This window comes from Manacus candei, unplaced genomic scaffold, assembly GCF_025592945.1.
Source record: "Manacus candei isolate 608988 ecotype Guabito, Panama unplaced genomic scaffold, ASM2559294v1 h1tg000046l, whole genome shotgun sequence".
Classification (NCBI taxonomy): Eukaryota; Metazoa; Chordata; class Aves; order Passeriformes; family Pipridae; genus Manacus; species Manacus candei.
In genome coordinates, this window is record NW_026138094.1 from 11,145,567 (window position 1) to 11,159,745 (window position 14,179).

Genomic DNA, 14,179 nt, shown 5'->3' on the forward strand with positions numbered 1-14,179 from the left:
AAAAAAGCCCCATATTTATCTGGGTTAAAGTTGTGTAGACATTTGTAGCTGGATGCTTCTGTCTCAGTGCTGTGACATGCACTGTGACAGTGCTCTCCGTGTGCTGCAGTGTGTCCACCACTGCAATGGGCAGGTTGAAGAAAAGTTACTATATTTCTTTTTTTTTTTTTTTAACAACAGTGAAAAAATTTATCCACATGAAACCTAAAAGCTGAGCTTTGATGTTAAGACTTAAACTGCCCCAGTCCTGCAGAGGAGGACACTGCTTGTAAAAACCCTGAGTTCAGTTGAACTTGGCTCCTTATGCTAAAACATGGTGCATTTGGTGATGCAAGAAACCCAGAAGAGCCTGGGCAGAGATTGGAACACCATAACTGAAGCTGATAGCTTTTAAATTTGAGATCCTACATGTTTGGGGTTTTTTGCTTTTGTTTTATCTTTTATGATTCCTGCTAGTGTTTTATACAGAGTGTGAAGCATACAGATGTTTGTGAACTAATCCTGCTCCTGGCGAGCAAGGGGTGGGGAAAAGCCAAGATCAGGCATTTATCTGAACTGTCTTAAAAAACAGAGCTGATTTTAAATATATATGTAATACATATGTTAAGAGAAAATACTCCTACAAGTTTGCTGCATTGTCTAATATGAAAGTTACTGTTTACAGCACATTATTGAATTATAGATATGGAACTCCAGCCTGAATGGGATTATTTATAGAGATGTAAATGTTTCAATGGGTTTGAAAGCAAAATCAGAAAAAGCTAGTGTGGGATATCTGCTATTCATTATTTATTTATTTATTCATTATTTATTTTTCAAATAGTTGCTTTCTTGAGAATTGTAAATTCTTAATTAATAATAAGATAATCATAGAGTTATTTAAACATCACTGTGTGATAATTTAAAGGCTTAATGACAATATTTTAAACACTGTTGTATTTATATATCTGTATTATGAGGTGGCTTTGATCTGGAATGTGAATTGCCCTCTAACTTCTACAAGAGAGCATTGCTGGCACATGGCACTGGGTTGCAGGAAGGGGTGAAGCAAAGACATAAAGTTACTATAGCAAAAAAAAAAAATGTAACCAGAAGAACCTAAGGAATTCCTCTGTGATTTTTAGGAATACCTGGGCTAAATTGGACTTAACCATAGAAACAAAAAATATATTGGTTTAAACAGCAGCTTTTGGTACTCTTGGGTGCTTTGTTAACATTCAGAGTGCAGACGATAGATGACCTGATGCACATTGTAATTTTTTTTTAAGGACAATGTTTTAAGCCCTCGTATTTCAAATGCAGATTTCTCAGCCATTTCCAATGGAATCAGAAAAGTCAAATGGCTCTATCCATATTAGCACTTAACAAGAAGATGACTTTTTTTCCTTTTTAAATTAACTTACTGTAGAACCAGATGGCACCAAAAGTATAAGCCATGTTTCTTACTAATGGCTCTGGGTCCCTCCACTTTTTATTCTCAATTACTTTTTTTTTAATTTCCTCTTTATTTTGGTGCAGTGCAGGTATTGTGTGTTTGTTGATTGTTATGTTCCATGAGGGAGGGAAGGTAGATGGAAATGCAGTTGTAGATCCAGTCCCCTGTTTTGTAATAAGCTTTTCTAACTCATTTGACAAGCTGCTGTTTTAATTATTTTACTAAACACTTTCCCCATTTTACTCCTTCTCTGTTTCCTTTCCCTGGATTCTCTTTGATACAATAATGGGGACTCATGAACAGAGATGGTCAAGTCGGAAGAAGCGAACGTCATCCAAGGTAATCTATATTTTTTTCACTTAAAATAAAAGTCCCCTCTCAAAATCTGTGCCCTCCTCTGAAACAAAGAGGGTAAACAAAGGAAAACTGAAGTATAGGTGCAACCTGTCATAATGTGAGGGCTGTGATACCTTTTTGCTTTTTTGATTTTCTTTTCATTTTGATGACAAATTGCATCTGTTTTCTAATTGTTGGTGCTATGGTAATGTTTAGAGAATAAGATCCCATTCAGCAAAGAGCTGTAGAAAGAGAAAAAAATCTGTCTGTACTAAGGAAATGGGTGTAAATTCAACCAAAACCAATGAGCTGTGGAGGATTTGAGTAGTTAAGGACACCCAAAACGTGGCCGGTGGTTGGTACTGGATTTGAGTGTGGGTCTCCCGGATCCCAGTTTATCTTTTGGGTTGCCTCTCGTCACAGGAGGAATTTTGTGAGGCAGTATTTCTTCTAGTTACCTCTGTGGGTTTTGAAATTCCTTTTGTTCTTGGGATGGAGACGGAGCAGGGAGTTTTCATTACCTCTATTGTAACAGGATTTCCAAGGTTTGTGTGTTCCCACTTATCTACATAACTTGCTTCCCTCAGTCTCCTGTAGTATCTCTGCAGGCTTCCATTACTTTTATATTCCTGTATCATTTTTACATTAGATTTTGACTTGTTCAGGAAACAGACTGTGGCTTTTTGTTTGTTCTGTAAAGCTTTAATTTGCTATTGAGTAAATAATGATATAGAAACTGCAAGCCTCAGTATCCAGCTTGAGAGCTGTACAGTCTCACTTCCTGAAAAGCAGAATTTGGCTCTTATGAGAACACATGCATCTTGATATTTTTCCTGTATAACTATCGGTTTGTGCCTAAATAAATTGAATAATTAACCTCCTCTTGTTTTATTCATTACAACTGCGGTGTGCTGTGTAGAGAAGCCAACCATTTCAGGTATTGTGCCAGCAAGAATATTTTTGTCAATAGAAGTAGTGCAAAGTACAGCCCTTGGAGCCCTGATTCCAGGGATATTGCAGTGCTTGGAGCAGAGAGTTGCCAGAGCTCCCTGAATGCCGCGTGATAGAAAGTGATGGAATAATTGAAGAGCTCAGCACTTAGTTTTTAACTGGAACTCTGGAAATTACTGTGCCCTCATTCAGTCAGTGTCACTTGGTCTCCCTGTTTCTCACACAGCTGTCTTTGGACGCTGGTTGGCTTTGGGACCTGGGGAAGGGAGTCAGGTTTTTAAACTCTGGTCTTTTTTCTCCAGAATAGCCAAATTCTGTCTTGATTGCTGTCACTCGAAGTTTTTTTCTTCCTTGGTCATACGCAATATCTCATTGCATTTTGAATAATTTTTTTTTTTACATACGTGTTTTTGAATCTTTAGCTGTCAGTCTTCAACTCTCAAGACTCTGGCTTGTCCCTTAACATCTTTGAAAATAAAATTAAGGAATGCTGAGGCGTGGTTCTGATTTGGGAGACATGAAAGTACTGTTTAAAAGGAAAAAAGCTTCAACTCTGTGCTCTGTTCTGTTCCAGTCACTAGAGGGTAGGAGAGCTTCAGCTCTTCCTAGGGAAGACACAGTTCATGCTCCAGTGTGATCTCTTAAGAAAACCTCTGTGACCATCCAAAGGCAGTAAAAAATATTTCCCAGCATGCACAGGAAAAATCTGACAAAGCAGTATTTCCTAGTTTATTGATTCTGCTACTGCACTAAAACACTAGTACTGTACATCAATAACCATCTTTAGTTAGGAAACTCTGGTCTGTGGAAGCAGTACTAGCAGTTTGTGGCAGAACATAAAGGCTAGGAAGAAAAATTGTGTGCATGGGGAATATAGGTGTCTAGGGAAAGCACAAGAGGTTATGGAAGAATAGCCAGAGAGTATGATGGGGTAGAAAACAATGTTGCTGGACGAGATAAAGATACAGGAATAAGGGAGGCCGGGGAAATGGAGAGAGCTCTGTAATGGATACACAAACTTGTCTCTTTTTTGGCTCCTGAGCTGACTCTGGTTGGGTGTTGCAGGAGAAAAACACAGTATACTTTCCATTTGAGCAGCTGAACTGAGACAGATCTAAATTTTATCTCTGCAAGTTTAGGCAAATGAAAGTTTTCTGTTTGAAATAGTTTTCATGGGATTTGGTTTTTTTTTTTGTGTGCTGAACTACAGCTGACCTGAATTGTAATATTTAGATTTTCTCCTTCTATAAATACAGGGAAAATGACTTATTTTAGGGATGGACAAATGAATATAACTTTCACAGCTGTTTTTTAATCTGTATTGCCTATATGAAAGAAATCTGATTATCCTCTAATTTGTCTATTTTATGTTATTTTAGTGCAGATTTAGCACATCAGTGTCCTAAATGAGTCTTTTCACATTAATCACAGGATTCTTGCTGACTTCCCAAATTCACCCCAAATGTTGATGGCATCAATACCTGTTGCAACTCCATGTCAGACTGGCAAAGAGGTTCATGTGGGCTCTTGTGGATATTGTGTACTCTTCATCTGTGTGTCCTCTGAGCTCCCTTGCTGTTTTAAGAAAAAGCTGCATTTCAGACAACAACAAAAACAGTTGTACAAGTAGTACAAGATGGCAGTACAAGATGTCCAGTCCAGCTCCAGTAGCCTCACGGTCTGCATATGTAATATGCAGGAAAGATTTTGGCAACTGAATATTGTCTTTTAAATCACTTTGGAGCAAGAACTGTTGAACTGGATGATTTAACTATCTGTTGATTACACAGTGTATATTTTTCACTTCTACTAGAAGGGAATCATTGCATATTTGGGAGGACTCCCAAGACATGGGCATGACATCCAGATCCTTCATTTTTCATGGGAGCCAAGAACAGCACTGTCTTCTGTGGGAGCTTATCCCAAGAACGCAACTTTCTTCTTTTCCTCATGAAGGGTGGCATTGAAAAGGAAAGAGGATACTATTAGGCAGTATTCATATATTCACTCATATCTATGTATTGGCAAGCTCTCCCCTCTTTTCTGTTTTCCTTTCTGGGGCTCAGAGGGAGTTAGTTGATCTCTCTGCTGGAGCCCAACATGCTGATGCTCAGTAGCCTTGTTTGTCCCGGGTGGCTTGAGTCTCACCCTGAGTGCCCGGCACGCTATTTCCAGCATTTGTACAACTGAATAACCTTAAAGTGTTGAACATCCGTGAAGCAAATAAGCAGGTTTGCTTGGGGTGGATTGACCTGCAACAGTCCAGTCCTGAAACAAAAGCGACAGAATTGCCACCTTGATAGCCTAAGCTGATTGAATAAATTGGCTGAAAGGCTGACCGGACCCAAGTGCTCCTGAGCATCTCATCGCAGGGGAAAATCCCTCGCTCTCCTCTTTTTTTTTTTTTTTTTTTTTGGTGTGGGCTGTTAGGTTTCATTTTTGTCTGCCTCATTGTGTTTGGCTTTCTCCCACAATACCCTGTGGGCAGCCAAGCCCTCCAAGCGCTTCGTGGAGCGGAGGGACTCGGTTGCCACAGGGTCACGCGTCGTGGCGGCAATCTCGTGTTGGTTCACTTGCCTTTCTCGCTGCCCTCTCCTCTTTCCCAAGGGGAGATTGCCTCTGCAAAATGGTTTCTCTGCCTAATGAGGAGAGGTCCAAAGAGTCCTCCTATTTGTGTGTTGTTGTTTTCTCAAATGGCAAATTACGTGGCCCAGTTTTGACGTTGACCTCTTCACAGGGATTGCAGCAGGCTTTCTGTTGTCCTGTCTCATCCTTTTAAATGAAAGATGGGAGAGATGGGCTCACTTCACACTTGGCCACCTCGCCGTGTCATTTAAATGTACAATTTTTCTGCATCTCTTTATTGCTTCAAAAACAAGTTTGAACTTGGGGCATGTATGTGTGTGTCAGGAAAAGAGACAGATTTGAAAGCAGCCCTGATGCACCAGAGGGGATTTGCTGGGTGCCTGTGGAGGGAGATTATATACAAATGGAGTTATCAGGGAGACTGGAACTCCTAAAGGATTTTGTGAAGCTGGGTCAATGAGCCAGTTCTTTCCCCTCCAAAGCTCTGTCATTCTTGTTCCTCTCCTGTATTTGGCTCTGTGAAGGCAGAATATGGCCCACCTGCTCATTCTTGTCCAGCTTTCTTTTTTAAACCAGAAAGTAATAAAAAATGGAAAGTTGATGTGAGAAACTCTTAAATTCCATTTAAGATGGTAATGTGAGCACTGATTTTTAATTTTTCTATTCAGAGATGTGGGATGTTTTCTGTGAAAATGCTCTTTCTAACCAGTAGGGAGAAGAGCAATCTTCTGGTCCTCATGTGGCAGGGTCCTGCTTTATGACCAGGCCATACTTTTGCCTCAGAGAAGATTATTCATTACTTACCTGATGTTGCACAGTCCCTAAATCTGCAACAAACGTGGGCTCTTAGACTTCAAAAGATCTAGTTTGTTTTTAAGAATAAAGATCTCTGGATATTTTTGTTCTTACTGGGGTTTTTTTGGTTGTTTGTTTGTTTTCTGGCTGGCTTTTTTGAGGGATGCTTTTAGTTCCAGTTGTTATTCATTTTACAGCAGTGAACTGCTCATAAAGGTGACCTTTATGGTATTAGTGGTTATTTGCACATAGAGGCCAGCCCAAATCAGAGCACTATCTAGAGACAACCCCTCAAATTCTGGTCTCAAGGCTACCTTGATTTTAGAAGTGATGAGGGGAAGGAATAAGCAAGCTTGTCCAATGTTTTGTGCTTGGGATATGTGCCAACTTCCATCATAAAGCATGTGTTTACTGATTTCAAGCCCTATAGACTGATCCTAGCTTCAGCCAACTTTTCTGCACCTCTGTAATGCACCTTTACTTTGGTCTGGGATGTAGCCAGAGTGTGAGCAGGCTGAGTGCAGAGAGCTTACAGGAAAAAAGAGCAGGAGAGGCCTGAAGGACCTGGCACCCAGTCTGGGAGCACAGCTGGAAAGGGCTTGGGATCAGCAGCAGGAGGAACTGAAGCACCCAAGTGCGGAGGCGTCCATAGCCTGGGAGGTAACAGGGAAAGGGAAGAGCTGAATAGATAAAACAGTTCAAAATTGCTTCTGATTAAGCAGTTATGTCCTTATTTTCTGGCCAGTATAGACAGGGGCTTTGACTTTTCTGGTCTCATTGTGAAGGCAGGTTAGGGTAGTGGGGGCTGGAGGGAGGGAGGGAGGGAGGGAGGGAGAGTGTTTGGGGTGTTTTTTTCAGTGCTTGTTTTGCACCTGAGTAACTTTGTTGGACTAATCACTGCACTCCTCTGTGCTCTGCTCTGCAATAGTTTTGCCAGCTCAGAGGGAGGCTATGAAGTATAATCAATTAACTCTGTGTAAATCAGTTTGAAATGAGTAGGTGTGGGGTATCAGAGAGGAGGTAAGACTTCTAAAATAAATAATGTAATATCATTTTCTTGTCACCTGGGAGAAATTTTCCATAGTGCAGACTTCCCTAGGCAGCACTAAAGTTGACTCATTGATGACCCAGGTGTGTGGGTCTACCACACATCTGAGTTTCCCCAGACCTGCTTCCTTCCAGAAACTGTGAGTGGAATCTGAGACACTGCCTGTTTCACTGGGATTTCCATCAGGGTGGTCAGAGGAACAGCCTGCCAAGTACCTGGGGAGGCTGGAGAGGTGGCCACAGAGCCTGCACAGAGGGGCTCTTTGGTGCATGTGTAGGTGCTACGAGGCACAGGAAATGTGCCAGACCTGCTGAGCAGACTCTGTGGGAGCAACCTGGGCATGTCCAGGAAATCCAGAGCATTCCTAATGTGATGTGTCTCGCAGGGGTGTAAGGCAAGCAGCCCCCAGGTGCTATGCTGTTCTCTCTTTGGAGAGAAATTTGTGCCAGTGGCAGGGCTGGCGTGGGGGGAGGTGGGAAGCAGACTGCAGTCCTGGAGCCTGTGTTGAGGTGCTGCAGGTCAGCACTGTGCCCTAAACCAGTTGCAAACATCTTGGCTTCACTATCCATTGGAGTGCTCTCAAGTGATGCTAGATCTCCTCCAGGCCCTGTTAGCAGGAGACCAACACACCCCTGTTCTGAGCACAGAGAGTTTTACAGCTGCACAGCCATCTGAGAAAGGAGTGCACAAGGATGTTTGCTTGGGGCCACCTGTTTTGGAAGGTCAAGGTTGGTGCTCTGTAATGTGTTCCAGTAATACTGAGTGCAGGTGCTGATTTTTCCTGTGACCGTGTGGAATCCAGGGTGGTTTGAGTACCTCCCAACAGTCCTTTGAACTGTCAAACCACTGGCTACAAGGCTGGGGTTATGTGTGTTGCAGAACTGGGGTAGGAAGATCCCCAGTGCTGAGTGACTCCCTAAAATACTGGCCTGGATAAGAAAAAAGAAAGGAATCCAAGTTTGATTTGAAAACTGAGTGATAACAACTATCTTTTGTGTTCAGCCTGGATGCTTTGAAGAGAGATGGATGCTTTGTTTTTAAAAGAAATTGTAATGTGGATAATAAACTTTGTCTTTTTTTTTTTTTTGTGAACTAACATCAAATATCTCTTCCTCCTCTGAGGAAGGAGCGGCAGGGAGGGAAAATCCTTGCTCCTAAAGCAGCAAGTACATCACATCAAACATGACTATGTTAAATACTAAAATGTTCAAAGTACAAGCGAGATAGATAAAGGCTTTGATGGGAAGTGGATATTTCCCAGGGACATTACAAGCAATAATCCAGATGTTATGGTGTAATGCAATGAGTGTCCATGGATAGATGGGGAGCTCAAGCCAAGCAGCGCCTGCTGTAGGCCTTAGCCCTCCACTCCCATGCTGTTACGCCATATGGAAGCAATCTCCAGGCCCCCTTAATAGCCAGCTTTGGATTCCATTTTCACAGGGCTCATAGAGCTAAGTGGAGCTGTTTTATGGACAAGTTAGATAGAAGCCTTTCCAAGATAAACATCCAATTCGAAATTAGGACATACCAAGCTGCAAAATTATTTTAGGGCATATTTCATGGAAGCACTGCCATTTTTCTAAGGCGATTGCCAGACTGTAGAGTGCCCTTTGATCCCTTGTGGACGTTACTCCCTTTTTTATAAAAAGGATTTTGAAATAGTTGCAGTGTTTAGGGAGGAATATATCTGCTGGGACTTTGAAGTATGTCCATGGGAACAGTCATGCTTTAGCTCTTTGGCCCAAAAGATGAACTTTAAAAAAAAAAAGAGAGAAAAGAAATTACACTGCAGCTGGATTTATGAATCAAAATCTCGTTTTCTTTTTAAAGGTAGGAATTTCTACCCATTGCACCAGGAAAGCCAAACGGGGTGTTTAAATAGAAGTATATTAATATGCTTGTGGGATTCAGAGTTTGGTATTTTAACCAGTAAAAAGTGAGTAAAAAATTTGTGAGTTCACCACCTATGATTTAAGAATTTTGTTGCCGGGTAATTGATCCATAAAAAGTAATCTTCAGACATCAGGTGCTTTTGCAATAGTTTTATTTAGCAACAACATTTCTTACTTGCTTTTAAAGCTAACACGTCCTGTTTTAAAGTGACTTGTGAAATCTTCTCCTCCGTCTTGCTCCCACCTGTATATGACATGACTGAAGCTCCAAAGTGTGGCGAGTTAAAAGTTGCTTCACGAGAATAAAATATGGCAGGATTTTTACTGCGAGAAGAAAAGTATAGCCTTGAGTTTTAATGTTTCCAGCTCACTCCCCCCAAATAAAGGCCTATTTAATCATCCTCTGTCCAATAAAATATTGCCAGTTAGCAAACTGTTAGCGCAGCCGTGCTCTGTAAGATGAAACTGCGAAGGTAACAAATGTGGCTACCAGGTAACCATAACTCCAGATAAAGAGCCTGGTGGTGTCAGTGTTTTTTCAGCAGGCATCAGTATTTTTGATTCGTGGGCTCAGTTTCTGGAAGCAGGAGCAGCAAAGGCAGCAGGCAAAGAGCTAACGCAGACGGCGGGCGGTTGAGTGATGGAGGAGGTGGAAGATGCGTGTTCAGCCTTTCACCTGGCCATAGGCTTTATGATCATGGGTTGTCTCCCCTGAAAGGACAGACCTGCGTTTTATGGATGTAGCTAGAGACATTTTTAGAGTTTACTTTAGTTTCTCCCCTGTTCCATCTCCCCATCACTCTCCTGTGTCTTTCCCTGAGCCAAGGTAACAGATTGCTCTCAACGCTCAAGGTCTGCTCTTGCCAGAGCTCAGCCAGGTTAGCTGAAGTCGACTTCCGTGGTGGTTTAAGGTAACCCTGCTGATTTTACTGTGGTGCTGAGCCCTATCCCTTTGCAAGGCCAGCCGGAGTACAGTCAGAAAATCCGTAGCATCCTACTGCCCTGTCTACTTACTCTTAGGGAAGCATGGTACCTCTCTTACTCCTGGTGATTTTATATCACATTTAACTTGAGCATAAAAATATGTTTGGGTCTGTAAACATTTTCTGTTGCTGACTTGCTTTTCAGTCGAGTTTCATGCGGAGCATGCGACTCTCCGAGTCTTTGCGCAAGAACCAGTTGTGGAACGGGCTGGTCACCATCACACTCTTGGAGGGGAAGAACATGCCTGGAGGGGGCTTGGCAGAGATTTTTATTCTCCTCAAACTGGGAGATCAAAGATACAAGAGCAAGGTAAGTATTAAGGATTTTCTTAAGTTTGCTGAAACCAGTAAGGCACTTGGTGTTTTAGTGGTGTTGCTACCTCAGATGGAACTATTCTTGATACCCTTTTATATAAGTGAGATCAAAACCAGGAGAACAGATCAGAAACATTAGTGTTTTACTAATATGCTTTACATGCTGATAGAGAAAGAGGAAGTTAGGAATATTGTGTGTATCTATGTTTTGTGCTTTTAACATACTCATCATGGTGATGGATGTTTGACCTCAATATGAAATGAAGCTACACACACCACACATGTGTTTTGTTCTTTGCCAGTACAGAAGTTGGGTTTACAATGTTAGATCTGCTGGAAAAGCAGACATGAAATGGTTCCCAGCGCAGGGGAATTATTTTTTTTTCTTTTTTTAAAGCACCCTTCTTGAAAAATGTGTTACATATAGTGGGAGCCCCTCACCCCAAACAGACAGAATACTCCATGGTCTTGATTTTAATTTTTATTATTCTAGGCTGTGTGAACTTGTATCCAGTACTGTTTAATGGGAATCTAAAAAACGAATGGAGTTCTCAAAGATATACATTTCACCTCCAGTGTCTAATAATGAGAGAGGCTGTAATTAAAATAATATTCTGTTGAGAAAGCAAGAGCTCTGCATGTCATGAACTGGAAGTGCAGAGGAGGAGGAAACAAACCTCCTCCTGTACAAAACGTACAGAGCAAGTTCACAGAACATAATGTTCGGATGTAGGCGCATCTGAAACCTGCACTCTGTCCCCCACATCAGACCTCAGACCAAGGTCAATGTTTTTTATTTGGAAAAGTAGTTTTGAAAAATAACAAATGAATTAGTTAGTTTAGAATAAATGTATGTTATTCCTGTTATGATCCCTTTTTGTGTTACTCTGTAATGGTCCATAGCCCATGTTGTGAATCTGCAAGGATGGGCTGTTTGCAGTCACAGAAAATTAAGATACTGAAAATGGGGAGTTAAGTACAGTGTTGCCTGTAGTGAGTTAATTACTTAAAATTTCCGTCTGAGGTCCAGCAAAAGTTGGGGGCCGGTTCCTTTACACCCTAAGACTTCAAATTTGCAGTGCTTCATGTTCTTTCCTGGAGTTTATTCAAATTAAAAAGTACGATCTCTCGTGATTCAGAAAAGCAGACAAGGTGGGAGAAATCTCAGTCATCGTCCAGCTAATCCTATCTCCTGGTGACCATACTGATGTTGACAGTGGGCAGTGTAGTGTGACACGAGCTGCAAGTGATTTAAGTCCCAATCCAGTTAATAGTTGGAGTAACCTGAACACATGAGCAGTCTCGCTGAACTCAGAGGCACGATTTACAGATATCAAATTAACTGGATATTAAAAATTCCAAATCTACTCCTTCTTTGCCTGTATCTTACACAAAAGGATAAAAAATACTGGGTTAGGTTCCTTAATTCATTCAAACCTGTTTCCAGGTGATTTTCCTCAAAAGGGTTATTCTTGATTTCTTCTGGTGTGTGATGCTGGATGATGTCCACAGTCCATGGGAAGTGGAGCTGGTGGGTCCATCCTGCATTTCAGAATTTCTCCAGCCATTCATTCACATCACAATTGCATATTTCTTATTGAGAGAGAGGAAAGAAAGTATTTAGGAAGATGAGACTCTCTGTGATGGGCTGGGGACCTTTGGTTGGAAAGACCTTAGTAACTGATGTTCTAACATCCAGCCTTGTTCTGTAGAAGAATTGCTATGTGCTTTACTGTGGAAATAAGTACTGTTTAAGAAAAGTAAATATTATAACTGCATGTTTTCTAGACACTGTGTAAGAGTGCAAATCCTCAGTGGAGGGAACAGTTTGATTTTCACTACTTCTCTGACAGGAAGGATATGTTGGACATTGAGGTCTGGAGAAAGGATAACAAAAAGCACGAGGAGCTTTTGGGAACGTAAGTTGGGTTTGGCTTAGATTTTTTTCGGGTGGGGTGGGGTAAGTATGAAAAATAATGTGATTTTTTTTTTTAACTGGTCAATTTATTTTTATTCCCAGCATCATAATGTATTTTTTTTCTCCTTTTTGCGGTCATGTCCAGATTGTGTTTACATTATGTTTATTAAAATCTGTTAATGGGTAGTTGATTAGCCACAACCTGAATGCAGAGACACTGAAGCTGCCTCTAAAACCCAAAATACTGTGGGAGCTCAGTGGCAGCTGTTTCTGGAGAGCCAGTGGCATCAAGGAGGCAGGATTTGTCTGTATTTGTATGGTGATATTGCTCCAGATCCTGATGGTGACAACCCAAGGATCTTTGTGCTCCTTTTGAGACACTGGTATCCCTTTTTTCTGTTTGCACTTTGATGTTGTGTTCTTGTAGTTCTTATAAACTAATGTTTACATATGGGTCTTGCTACCTGGGTTTGCTTTATTTGGGTAATCTCCCCCCCGTTGCCACAGAGGACTGATCTCTGTGGGTTTGGGGCTCCACACTCCTGCACGAGCTTATTTGGTTTAAAGCATCATTTTTGGGGGGCAGCCTCACTGGTGATTTATCCATCCCCTGACTGCTACCAGATCTTGTCCCACTGCATTATTCCAGTACTTGTAGGGAGCCTATGAGAAAGATGGAGAGACTATTTATGGGAACATGTAGTGACAGGAAAAGGAGGAGTGGGTTCAAATTGACAGAGAGTAGGTTTAGATTAGATATTAGGAACAAATTTTTCTCTGTGACAGTTGTAAGGCACTGGAACAGGTTGCTCAGGGAAGCTGTGGGTGCCCCATCCCTGGAAGTGTCCAAGACCAGGTTGGACGGGGCTTGGAGCAACCTGGGATAGTGGAAGGTGTCCCTGCCCATGGCAGTGTGTTGGAATGGGATGATCTTTAAGGCTCCTTCCAACCCAGACCATTCTGTGATTCTGTGATATCTTCAAATTCTCAAATAGTGGTCTTTTTCCACATTGGCAGATGAAACTTTTTGTGAGATAGCAGTCAACCTTTGTAAAAGGAATAGAATAGAATAGAATACGTTTTCTACTCTTACGTCAGAACTTGATGATTCTTATGAGTCCCTTCCAACTTGAGATCTTCTAGATTCTATAATCCCATTCCACTCTATCTCAGTTTACACAGTGCTGTTTTCCTACTAGTAACTCTACCTTCTTCCTTCTTTTGGCTTGCAGCATTGTCATGTTCCCCAAACTCCATCTGCACTCCATGCAGCAACATCAAGAACCATTTAGCTTCTGGAGCCCCTCTTGGGTCTGCCCATGCTTATCTGCTTGCAGGATCATTGCCACAACCTCTAAATTTCTTGGGGGCTGGGATCCTGCCTGCAGTTCTTTGCTGTTCTCACCTGGCCAGGGTTTCACAACTTGCTGACTAAATAACAGTAACAATAACTCATAAGAACATTCTCTTACTTTAAGCATGCAAATAGTTTGAAACTATTCACTGAGAAGAACAATGCCCTTTGGCTCTACAAATGTTTGTGGTTTTGCAGAGCAGGAAATGCTTTCTGGCTGACTGCTGTTGCTCATCACATGGAGAAGTGGCTGAAGATGAATCTGTTCCTTCCATTCTCACAGTTACTTCCATTACTTCTGATATTCTGTTTAGAGTTAAGAAATAAAGCAGTGGTTGCAGCTTGCCTCAGGTCAGTCTCCCTTATGCCAGAGAAATTCTTCTTTATGTTTTTCCCCTCTTTTTTATTTTTTTTCTACTGGTTTCTGGCAGGTGATGTTTAGTGTGGCAAAAACTGTCAGCAAAATGCTTATTCTGTTCGGTATTGGTGAAGTCTGTGTGGCAGATTTACCTTAAAGTAAAGGTAAATCTTCCAGGGTAAATCCCTGGAAGTGTTCAAGACCA

At 41.5% G+C, this 14,179-nt stretch overlaps 1 protein-coding gene across 4 annotated transcripts in view; it reads left to right on the plus strand.

Annotated features, from left to right (window-relative positions):
- The window catches only part of MCTP2 (multiple C2 and transmembrane domain containing 2), a 119,485-nt gene that overhangs the window by 36,752 nt on the left and 68,554 nt on the right, over nucleotides 1-14,179 (plus strand). For 2 of the 4 annotated variants that reach the window (XM_051796688.1, XM_051796686.1), the window contains 3 exons: nucleotides 1,739-1,774; nucleotides 10,175-10,339; nucleotides 12,133-12,263. In XM_051796688.1, the coding sequence (XP_051652648.1) occupies nucleotides 1,739-1,774; nucleotides 10,175-10,339; nucleotides 12,133-12,263 (332 nt within the window). Of the gene's footprint in view, nucleotides 1-1,054; nucleotides 1,775-6,692; nucleotides 6,764-10,174; nucleotides 10,340-12,132; nucleotides 12,264-14,179 lie in introns of those variants that run through there. The other 2 variants (XM_051796690.1, XM_051796689.1) reach the window with 2 other exon arrangements.